This window comes from Homalodisca vitripennis, chromosome 3, assembly GCF_021130785.1.
Source record: "Homalodisca vitripennis isolate AUS2020 chromosome 3, UT_GWSS_2.1, whole genome shotgun sequence".
Classification (NCBI taxonomy): domain Eukaryota; kingdom Metazoa; phylum Arthropoda; class Insecta; order Hemiptera; family Cicadellidae; genus Homalodisca; species Homalodisca vitripennis.
The window spans coordinates 121,947,843-121,960,115 of record NC_060209.1 but is presented as its reverse complement, the minus strand read 5'-3'; the positions used below and the strand labels follow the sequence as shown (position 1 = coordinate 121,960,115).

General features: G+C 34.4%; 2 protein-coding genes across 2 annotated transcripts in view; one reads left to right on the top strand and one right to left on the bottom strand.

Annotated features, from left to right (window-relative positions):
* The window catches only part of LOC124357460 (probable cytochrome P450 301a1, mitochondrial), a 33,071-nt gene extending 32,625 nt beyond the window's left edge, over window positions 1-446 (top strand). Inside the window, exon 11 of the mRNA XM_046809284.1 lies at window positions 25-446. Within this exon, the coding sequence (XP_046665240.1) occupies window positions 25-141 (117 nt within the window). The 3' untranslated portion in view covers window positions 142-446. The remainder of the gene's footprint in view (window positions 1-24) is intronic.
* A 1,134-nt stretch (window positions 447-1,580) lies between these two features.
* Window positions 1,581-12,273, bottom strand: part of LOC124357459 (Bardet-Biedl syndrome 7 protein homolog) — a 28,035-nt gene continuing 17,342 nt past the window's right edge. Inside the window, exons 12-14 of the mRNA XM_046809283.1 lie at window positions 5,233-5,342; window positions 2,767-2,991; window positions 1,581-1,730 (exon numbers count right to left, since the gene is read on the bottom strand). Coding sequence (XP_046665239.1) covers window positions 1,603-1,730; window positions 2,767-2,991; window positions 5,233-5,342 — 463 coding nt within the window. The 3' untranslated portion in view covers window positions 1,581-1,602. The remainder of the gene's footprint in view (window positions 1,731-2,766; window positions 2,992-5,232; window positions 5,343-12,273) is intronic.

Sequence of the window (12,273 nt, the reverse complement as noted above, 5' to 3'; positions counted from 1 at the left end):
CTCATTCTTATTGTTGAATTGCAGCTGATAAGAAACTTCAGGCTGTCTTATCACCACGAGCCCCTTCAGTACAAGGTTACCTTCATGTACGCACCTCACGGAGACCTAAGACTGAGAATGGAGCCCCGTACTTCCAGTTGATATCTGCTTCTCAAAGAGTTCATCAAATGACTATGAAAACTATGAAATTATGAAAGCCAGATAAGAAAGAAAAAACCAATAAATAATATATTATTTATGAAAGAAAATTGTTGCTGAAAATTAATATTGTATTGTTTTCCTTTCTTTATAAAATAAATTTGTTCAAAACTGGCTACACAAAGTACAATATCAGATAGAAATGTTATGATATTCTGTATACAAATGATCACATCCCAATAAATAAATGTTTGAATGTATTTTTGCTTGGTTCTTAAATAAAATACGTAAGATAAATAAGTAATGGATTACTTACCTACTTTCGATGTACTATACTTCAGTTGATATTGTCACTAAATTATAACCACAACTAAGCCTGCAGAATCTGTCAATCTATGTCACCAAAAAATGTTCCTCCAGCAGTGTATAACATTGTGATGAGATAGTGGAAAAGAGTTGTTTTTTTTACCTTACATCAGTTTAACTCTTATCATTCTACACAGGATAACAGAAAAATCATGTTGTTCTACACATAAAGTACTAAACAGTAAATCATATCTTGTCAGATCATAATTTTGTCTATCTAATTATTGTAGTTCAGAATGTAGTAAATGTGCCAAGAGTTAACTCTTTCAAACTTATTAGCTTTAGATTAATGTTTATAAGAAACAAAGAAAACTGGAAATTTAATATCTTTTATTTATCACACTGTGCAACATATTAACCAGTAAATCGGTAGTTTATATACAAATACATAGTGAAGATTTATCTCTGTGAATAATCTGGCACATATAGGATTAGACCTATATTTGGTAATAGATTATGGAATACTGGAGGTATCATTAAAAATTGCTAAATAACCTCTTAAGTAAGACTAAAATCTATTGTTAACACAGGACCCAGGTTACACAATCAATACACTACAGTGTACGAAAATGAAAATAGGTACTAAACTTATGCTTAGAAGTAACCCTATACTGTAGTTCTTTTTTCAAAATAGCAGAGTGAACTAATATCAGATTTGGGTCCAGACAAATTATCCACTCTCAGTCTTGTGTATAATGTGCGCTCTGTCTCACATTTACGAGAGATATTGCTACCAAGGTGTTGACAGATTATAGGATGTGGCGGAACAAAAAATATTGAATTAACCAGATTCTACCTATTTTTAATGTTAATACCAATATGCTTCACTCAATAATGTTCTTTAGATTTATTGTTTTAAAGCCATACAAATGAATACACAATCTGCTTTTTGGTCTAAGAACCTTTACCTTACCTGTACTGTAATTTGTTTGCACTATAACTTTACAAAAAATGTAAAATATTAGACACAACACGCTTCTGTTCTTTTTAACAGGTTATGTGTATATGTATGAATAACAATACATGTTACAATGTCAAATGATATTCATAGGATTCTGAGTAAACATTATACACTATAAATGTAAAGAGTTTTATTTATTAATTGAAGAAGCTAATCAGCTCATTCAAGTTGTAGTTCTGTAAGAGTTCCATCAGAAGAGGAATCTTGATTCTGGCATTAACCCCTTTGAACTTGTGCCAATCCACATACAATTCAGCAATTGTCTCTGGAAAAAATCTTTGTTTACTTTAGGAATCCCGACATATAGGAATCACTTGTACATAATGTAACCTGTGATTCTATTTATGATTTTTACAACAAACAAATACTATGTATAAAACTTATTGTCATAAGTAGACTTGCAATATTTGAATTATAAATGAACTAGATTAACAACAAGACATTGCCAGATAATTTCAATAATTTACTGCAGACAACTGATATTACCAGAATATTCACACTTACATACAAACGTTTCAAAAACTCCAATCACGTTTTTATTTATATTGTGTTCATTTTATTCTACGAGTATAATGCAATCATTTGATATGCTTCTATATTTTGAGTTGTAACTCAGAAATTTACTATTGAATTATATTGTTATGTAATTAAATTAGATCCTTTTAAGAAATATCTGAAAGATGTTTCCATCTTTACGATGAATTAATTATTAAATAACTTCAGAATGAATTGTTCAACCATTATAGAACACATTGTTATGTTAAAGAATTTTTCATTAAAGAGAAAACATAAATAATTAGTTAATATTAAAAAAACATGTTTAATAAATGTTATAGGATACAATTATTTGCTCCAAATGTAACTACTAGATATTGTATGCCAATGAAATTATTCATGATGATAAAATAAGAATGAATAACATTAAATAATGTATTATTGGTTAGTAAATAAATAGATTTTGTTAATCACTGACATAAATATGATAGGTTTAGTTCTATTTAAGTAAACTAGGTGAGAACACTAATTAATAGTTTTTAGCCATCTTAGAAAAACTTCAACCAAAACACATGTACTAATTATATTTAATAAATACATTATTACTTATTATTATTATCATTCATTTATATTAATTACATTTAGGTTAAATTATAATAATGTGTTCATGAAGTACTCGAAATAACAGTTATTTATGACTCAAACAAAAAATGTCTTTTTTATAAAAACCACAATGGAACAGAATAAAATAACACTGACGAAACTGAATTAATTCTAACCAATAATAACCAATTGTACTTATTTACCAATGAGCCTGTTGAGGTAGCCTGGCTGGCTAGAGTGTCGAGACATTAGTTGTCGCTGATTGTCCAGTATCTCCTGATACTCTGGACTCAGGAACTGCCGCCCCTCCACAGACTCCAGCTCCCTGAGAGCCTCCAGCAGACCCACTTGTCTGGCCAGAGTCACTTCAGACACCAGGCGAGAGTCTAGCCGACGTATCACACTCGCTGCACTCTCCTCATTGATAACTTAACATAAATATACTTATAAACAGTGTGCATTCTACTATTGCAACCCTTATCCTTGAACGTAATGGTACCAACTTCATTGAAAAAATTCCTTTGACCGTCAGTGGTTCAGAATACTCTCACTTTCTGGACATGACTCACAGAACAATTATAAGAGTTCTAGTACAAATACATACTTTTACTAATAAATTTAATTTTGAGTTTAGCTCCAGTTCACCTTCCTTTTATAGCAGCATCTAGTATCTGACACTGTCTCATACTTGACTCCTGGAATCTGGACTCATGTTCGTCTGAAGAGATCCAAAGAAAGTCGACAATTAAGAAGTTCAAAACAAAACATTTACATTGTTTCGACATCAGAGACACGTATAAATAGATGAAGTGGTAGTCTCATTGTCTCATCAGGTAAACAATTGAGTGCACTACAATGTGATAGACAGAATCTCTAAGCATGGTGGAGCAACCGAGTTTTCTACACATAACATAGTTATAGTAGGAAGGGTTGATTCAATTGAATTTTGAGTTTAACTCCAGTTCACCTTCCTTTTATTGCAATGTCTGATATCTGACAATGACTACCACTTCACCTATTTATATGTGTCTCTGATGTTGAAACAATGTAAATGTTTTGTTTACTATTAAAGTTACATTATTTTGTACTTAAGTACTCTACAATTTGAACTTTAGCCAAGTTAAGGGGACATGCCTTTAAAATATCTATATCTAACACATTGTAACTATCAATATCTTAAAACATTCAAATTCATAAGAATTTTATAATTTTAATTATTACATATTTGTTTAGTGTAATCAAATAATAATTAACTAAAGGAAACAGGATTGTTTTGAATATATACCATCGTTAAATGAAACAATAAACTATAACATTACATGTACTTGTAGAAATATGAAATTTGAACTCTTCCTCTAGTAGATAACTAACCCAACACATAACAGCGCAAAGAAGTCAGTAATCACAAAAACCAAGTTGTGTGTTTAATTTCATGCACACTGCTTTTTAATACATGCACTAAAATTAACAACAAAATATATTATAAGTGACCAGTAGTAAGTAAATGGCTCTACAATGATGGAAACAAGATGGTGAAAAATCATTAAAGGGGGTGGCTCTTTTTTCATTGTTTCATTTTAAAAGAACTTCTTCAGATTATATTGTGACTCCGCATTGATTCATCTGAACTCTCTACATTCTATTTGATTTCTCAGGTTTCTATTTAGTTAGTCTTTAAGTATTAGCAAACAAAGCGGACTGATTTAAACCAACGGTCGACTGAATGGTTCGTCCACTAATTTAAGGTATAGAATCTTGACTAAAAATGAGGTTGCTTATGTAGTATGCTCATGTCATTACAGTTCATAAAATACCTATGAGTCAATAATGATGAGCAATTATTTTTACTTTTGTTATTCCCTTGATCAAGTTTTTTTTATCCTAACTTATAACAGCCTTTTTGTCTCATATATGTATTCCCTATTAAAACTGTAAACAGTTTATGAAATACTGAGTGTCATTTTTTGATTAGACTTTATGAAACTCTAAAAGTGTTCTGTGTTTTAAACTTCTTTCTACCTACTCTTCTAATTATTTCCAGTAACCTCAGCACTTAAGGGATTATGTAAGACTAATTTTATTCTCTTTGTTTAGCCCAATAAATATGCATTTGCTTAGGATGATTTCATGCCTCTTCGACGTTAAACAACATCTTCCATCTGACAAAAAAATGGTGACAGTGCAGTCACATTAAAAAGGTCCTGAACACATTTTTATTAAATTGAATGGTGGTAGATAAGTAATCTAGCCTTACATATTTCTCACAGCTCAGGGGCTATGGATAATACAGAAGGGATTGAAAATAAACACAAATTTATCTCTATTCTCATTTTTTGATTCAGAGAGGATTTTTCTGTTTCAATTGCTCTTGTTACAACAGACTAAGTGTACCCATTCTAAGGTCCAATATTTAACTTTTTTTCATTAAATGGCAAATGTTGGCAAAAACTTCCTGTTGATTTCACGCAACCTCCATTGCCATTAAAAAAATAAATTAATGTGCTTATAGTTACATCAAAATATTTAATTTTATTAATTGTACTATTTAATAATGATAATTAAAAAATATTAATCAGAATTGAAAATGCATTGATATAATTTATTTTATTGTACCATATGAATATTTTTTAAATTTTAATTTTAATTATGAAAAATATTGCAAAATCTACCTGTAGAAATTTCAAGTTTTATTTTCTTCTTTGTGGCTTCTTTTGTTATGACATCTTTCAGTATTCCTATGGTTGTTACATTATCAGAGAGAAATTCAGCTTCTCCTTTGCTGAAATAAAACAAAAAATTATTTAAAACATGAGTGAAAACATCAAGCAAGAAATAATACTATTCAAATGATAAACATAGTATATTGTTTCTGAGATTTCTCACCCATCTTTAGCCTAATACTGACAATATTATGCTATCAACTTATAGTGGCGGTTAGGTACCTGTATGTGCAGTGAAGCATGGAGAGCATGAGCACAGAGGTAAAGATGTAACTGACTTTCTCACCCATCTTTAGCCTAATACTGACAATATTATGCTATCAGCTGATAGTTGCGGTTAGGTACCTGTATGTGCAGTGAAGCATGGAGAGCATGAGCACAGAGGTAAAGATGTAACTGACTTTCTCACCCATCTTTAGCCTAATACTGACAATATTATGAAATGAAAGAAATGCAAAGCCTTTATTTACAGAGGCGAAGTTAGGACTTAAAAGTCCTCTTACCTACCACTAAAACCTCCAAAAAAAACAAACAAACAGTAAACAATATTACCATACCTATTACAACCTATTAGAACTAAAAACTCATGTAAATAATAATAAACTTTTGTAATGTAAATAATAATGTATATATATAATTATTATAATTAAAATTAACTTTAGATTAAACTCTAAACATAAATCTCTTTACAGGCAACTAATAAAACTATCCTATCCTAATCAGCTTTCATTCCCCATCCACGCAACTCACATACAGTTCACAAAGTGTGACCACAAGAACCCACCAACCGCCGTCACCGATCCCGCCAGAGTCGCAGCAGATAGAAAGGCCCGAACCTCCGCCCCAAAGCGATCGCGCTTGTCAATAGTTTCTGATGTTGTCTGGGAGAGCGTTCCACAATCGACATGCGGAAACAGTGAAAAGATTTTTTTATATAAGGTTGTCCTATGAATTGGAGTTGATAATAAAGATGCACCCCTACGAGTTCTACGTGCACTAATATCAGACATAAAAACGAAACTTTGGGCCAAATAACTTGGACAACCATTGTGGATTAGTGCGTGCAACAGACTAAGTACATGAAGATCTCTAAGTTCTTTGGATTTTAATAGGGATAATTGCTCAAAATAAGGAGATACGCGATCATCACGTCGTAAGTTGAAAAAATAAACCGAATGCAAATTCTGTGCACGCTGAATTTTTACTAGAAAGGTCACAACAGTCCATGTCATTGATCACCACGTCACAGTAATTGAAGTGAGGTAAAACTAGAGTTTTCACCAACATCACTCTAACATCCAACGGCAAGTAATGTGCAAATCGCTTGTTGAGGCCATGTATACAGCAAAAACCCTATTACAAATTTGTGACACCTGATCAGCCCATCCCAGGTTTTTGTTGATAGTTATTCCCAGGGTTTTTTACTTTTTCATTGTAAACTATTTCTTTATTGTTCAGTATCAGTCTTGGAGCAGTATTAATGTCAATTTTAGTAATAAGCCTTTTATAGCCTATTAAAATACAGTTAGTCTTGGTTTCATTAAGTTTCAGTCCATGTCTGCAAGTCCAGTAAGCTATTGAATCAATATCAGAGTTCATTACCTGTACACAAGTGTCCATCTCATTAGGTGAAAAGTGGCGGTAAATTTGTAAATCGTCAGCGTACAGATGGAACTTTGAGTGTCGGATGCTAGTAGTTATGTCATTAATGTAGAGTGTAAAAAGAAGTGGTCCAAGTACAGAACCCTGAGGCACCCCTCGGGTGACAGGTTTCCACTCGGAGCACCCATTGTCAGTCTTGACACGCTGCTGTCGCTCGGAGAGATATGACCCCACCCACCTGACACAACCATCAGAGAAACCATACCTCTTCAATTTGATCAGTAAAAGAGGTGATACACGCAGTCGAAGGCCTTGGAAAAATCGAATAGAGTCAAAATTGTAGCTTGTCGCTTGTCCATAGCAAGTCTTATATCTTCTGTGATTTTTTTAAAAGGGCTGTGGCAGTACTGTGGTGAGGGCGAAACCCAGATTGAAAACCGACAAAATATTGCCACTGTCAATTAAAACGGGAGAATTGTTGGTGGACTATTCTTTCTAAACACTTGGATAGCGCAGGCAGTATACTAATGGTCTTAAATCAGATGGAGCTTTAGGGGAAGAACACTTATTTAAGGGACGGATTTGAGCTCGCTTCCATATATCTGGAAAAGTTGAGGACATTAAAGATTTATTAAATATTGCAGTAATAACTGGGAGGGTGACTGGCAGAGTGCTCTTAATGAACTTGATTGGAATGTTGTCGGCCCCGGACTGCATTGCTAGACATCCTCATGACCCGCCCTGAACACCTCCGCCTCAGTCACCGAGTGAAAGAAAACTGATGAACAGGTCTGTCAAGCGGAGAAGCTCTATGACATAATCACGAGCACGGGACAATCAATGGGGACGTTAGCAAAAAAGTTATTGATTATATTTGGATTTAAATGGGTTTGTTGGTCACCATCAGATTTGCCCACTCCCAGCTCTTTCAGTTTCGTCCACAGGGTTTTAGTTGTTTGTTTCTGAGAAAGAGAATTGTAGTAAAATCTAATTTTAGAATTTCTAATTTGTTGCTGTGTCTGATTTCTCAGTCTTTTATATAAGCTCCAATCGTGCTGATTCTTTGTTCGCTTAGCCTTGCGGAAAGCAGTGTCTCTCTGTCTTTGCAGATGGCGAATAAAGTCAGTAATCCAGGGAGCAGGCTTTTTTGTTACACGTTTGAAGACTATTGGAGCATGGTTTATCAAACAATTGAAGAATTAGGGAATTAAATTGAAAAACCATATCATTCACGTCATCAGAAAATAGTATTTCATGCCAAGAATATTGGAAGTATCGAAAATCAGAAGGTCAAGATCAATGTTTTTGTAGTTTCTGTATTTAATAAACTTTGGTTTGGGTTTGGGGAGAAGAAGTTTGTAGATGCAAAATATCAAATCATGTTTTGAAAGTCCAGGGGCAGGCAGTTGTCCATGGTGCGCAATGAGGGTCGGGTCACCGACAGCAATTATGTCCAGCCAGGTGTCGGCAGCGGCAGTATGGTGTGTGGCAATGAAGTGTGGTAGTATAGTCATGTTACAAGAAAAAAACATGTCGGATAAAAAGGTTTGATCGTAGGTAACTGGTCCAAGTAAATCAGTGTTAAAGTCCCCCATCACAATTACATGACTGCAGCGAGCCAAGAGGTTAAGAAGTTCATGTTCGAATTCAGCAAGATAGCCAAGGTTAGGAGCTCTGTAACAGACGGCAACTAAGATGTGTGATCTGTTAACACTGACATCTAGAAACATATATTCTGGGGCGTCCAGCTCTGGATGTGTCAGATGATAGAAGGATAGAAGCAGGAAGGTGAGACTTGACATAAACGGCGACACCTCCGCCACCCTTATGTAGACGGTCATCTCCTGAACAAGGAGTATCCCGTCAACTCAACAGCCTTGTCACTCAAAGAAGGTTTGAGCCAAGTCTCAGAAACTAGAATTAAATCAAACTGTGAAGAGCAAAATATAGTTCTGAAATCGTCAATATGACAAAAAAGCGATTGAGCATTAACGTGAGCTGCCTTAAGAAAATTATCGTAGGGAGAAAGTGTTCGGCAGATAATTTGTGAGAGAGGGAGAGCGCTATCGCCCGGGGCGGGACCATCAGCCGGGGACCCCAGCCCGACAGTGCGGGCAGCGAGCGGCAGGCGACTCCGACAGACACGAAATTGTGGGTAACCCTAGCATACAATATACATTCTCACATACATTCGTAAAACATTGTAAATTTACACAAGATGCACACTTAAACTTACGGCTAATCATGACACTGACAAGGTATCGGCAAGATACTTACTTGAATACATATTAAATTTTGAAACAAATAAGCAATATGTAAAACATAAAAATTTATTTCTACTTATAATAAAAAAAATTAAATAATAAAAATCAGAACTGGTAAAATATTTGAAGAAGAATATACACATACCTACTCACATATACATACATACACATATACAGGGTGTACATAAAGTCCTGCACGGGTATAATATTTTCTGAACGATAACAGATAAATCAACAAGATTTGGTACATCAATATTACACCTAAAAATCTACTTTTGAAGGAACTATCAGTTTTCTGTAATATCATGGGGACGTCCCGCAAGGAGTCGGAAGGAAATCTTAAATAGGAGCATAGGTCAATATGCACATCATTTTAAAGGGCTTATCTAGCAGAGTTTAATGCCGCAAACCGCACTCAAAAAGATTGATCCAGTACAAAAATGGCAGCTGTTCAAAGGTTTTACTTGTTACATTTTATTAGTAGCCATAACCCCAGTAAAACAAAACTGCAAACCAAACGAATACTGCAGCTAACTACTACATTATGCTTGTCAGTTGTACAGAAGTGAATTATTACGTTAGTTATCCTCAAGGGTTACAAATTTGGTCCTAATATATTGATAATGGGAAAACCTGATAACAGTAACAATTAGAAATCTCTTATCTTTGGGTCGCAGTTAGGACTTTCCTATTAGCAGTCTATTCATAGTAGGCTATTCTAGTTTTTCTTGTTTTAGTAGTGCTGTCCATCCTTTCTCATCAGTGCGCTTTAGTACAAAAGAGTTTGTCGTATTGCTTGTAGTTCTTCAACTACACTATGTCCGCTTGACGAATGTGAACGTATAACACTTCTTATGACGGTTGGTTGGGGAATAACAGACGATCACACGATGAAGCATGCCATTTATTTAATGACTACTTTCACGAGAGGCAGCCAATTTCTAGAACAAACTGTAGGGAACTGTTCAACGCTTTATGGAAACAGGAAGTGTTTCCGATCGTCATAGGTCAGGAAGGCCCGCTACTGCGACAACCGAAGACAACACTTTAGATATATTGCAGTCATTTATCGAGAATCCGCAAGAGTCCCTACGCTCCGTGGCACAAACTCATGACATCTCTGTTACGTCTGTTAAAAAACTGAAAGGGGTCTAATTTTAAGCCTTATAAAGTTCATTTGGTGCAGGAACTCAACGAAGGTGATTTCGATCGAGGTATAGAATTTTGTGAAACTATGATGGCCAAAATAGATCGCAACGAAATTGATGTAATCAATATTGTGTTTTCAGACGAGTGTTCATTTATGCTGAATGGAAGCATAAAACAGGCACAATTGCTGTTACTGGAGTTAGCGAAAATCCTCACTGGATACGGGAGGCACATACGCAGTATCCACTGAAGGTGAATGTGTCTGGCTTGGTGTGATAGGTACGCAGTTGGTAGGTCCTTCTTTCTTTATTGAAGGAAATTTAAATGTAATATCATACCAACGTTTGCCGGAAAATGAAATTACACCAGCACTTTGAAACATGTTTGGAGAACATTTCCAGAATATCTGGTTTCAACAGGACGGAGCACCCCCACACTACGGCATCGACGTTAGAGCCTATTTAAACACTGTTTTTTGGCAAAGGTGGATCGGAAGGCGGGGGACTGTAGAATGGCCAGCACGTTCACCAGATCTGTCTCCATTAGACTATTTTGTTTGGGGTTTTCCTTAAGGACAACGTCTACAAAACTAAGCCTCAAAATTTAAATGAAACTGAGACAAAGAATACTTCAAGAATGTCAGACGATTCCTCAATTTGATCTGCAAAAATTCTGTTAATAGTTTTTATGTGCGTCTTTCCAACTGTCAAATAACCGGAGGTGAACAATTCGAACATTTACTCTGAAAACATTCGGTAAGTAAACATATTTTTTAAATAAAACATTTGAACAGCCGCCATTTTGTACAGGATCAATCTTTTTGAGTGCGGTTGTGCGGCATTAAACTCTGCTAGATAAGTCCTTTAAAATGATGTCCATATTGACCTATGCGGGATGGACAGCTCTACTAAAACAAGAAAATCTAGAATAGCCTACTATGAATAGACTGGCTAATAGGAAAGTCCTAACTGCGACCCAAAGATAAGAGATTTCTAATTGTTACTGTTATCAGGTTTTCCCCGTTATCAATATATTAGGACCAAATTTGTAACCCTTGAGGATAAACTAACGTCATAATTCACTTCTGTACAACTGACAAGCATAATGTAGTAGTTAGCTGCAGTATTCGTTTGGTTGCAGTTTTGTTTTACTGGGGTTATGGCTACTAATAAAATGTAACAAGTAAAACCTTTGAACAGCTGCCATTTTTGTACTGGATCAATCTTTTTGAGTGCGGTTTGCGCGGCATTAAACTCTGCTAGATAAGCCCTTTAAAATGATGTGCATATTGACCTATGCTCCTATTTAAGATTTCCTTCCGACTCCTTGCGGGACATCCCCATGATATTACAGAAAACTGATAGTTCCTTCAAAAAGTAGATTTTTAGGTGTAATATTGATGTACCAAATCTTGTTGATTTTATCTGTTATCGTTCAGAAAATATTATACCCGTGCAGGACTTTATGTACACCCTGTATACACACATACATAAACACACATACGTACATGTGCACATAAACCTAAACTACAATATGTAGTAAAAGGAATTATGGAAACACTTGTTTTCAAAAGAAACATGAAATGTACAATTATTTGCTAAAAAAGTAATAATAATAATAATTATTATTAAACAGCACTATGCTGTGTTTTATACGAAACTAAAAATATATATCTGAGCTTACAACAAACTAAATTAAATCATTGCTAAATTAGTAATTGGAATATAAAACTGCATATTTAAGTAAATGAACATAAACAATATATACACACACACACATACATATATACACATACATACATACACATGTGCGCGCATATACATACATCATAAAGTGTTGTAAATTGACAAAATAAGTGTATTACTATTACTGTAGCTTGAATAAAATACTTGAGTATGGAATTTGTTTAAAGTAAGATAAAAATTAGAAACTTTAGATTTAAATTGTAGTGCAAGCATTATTGGTGAAAAAATTT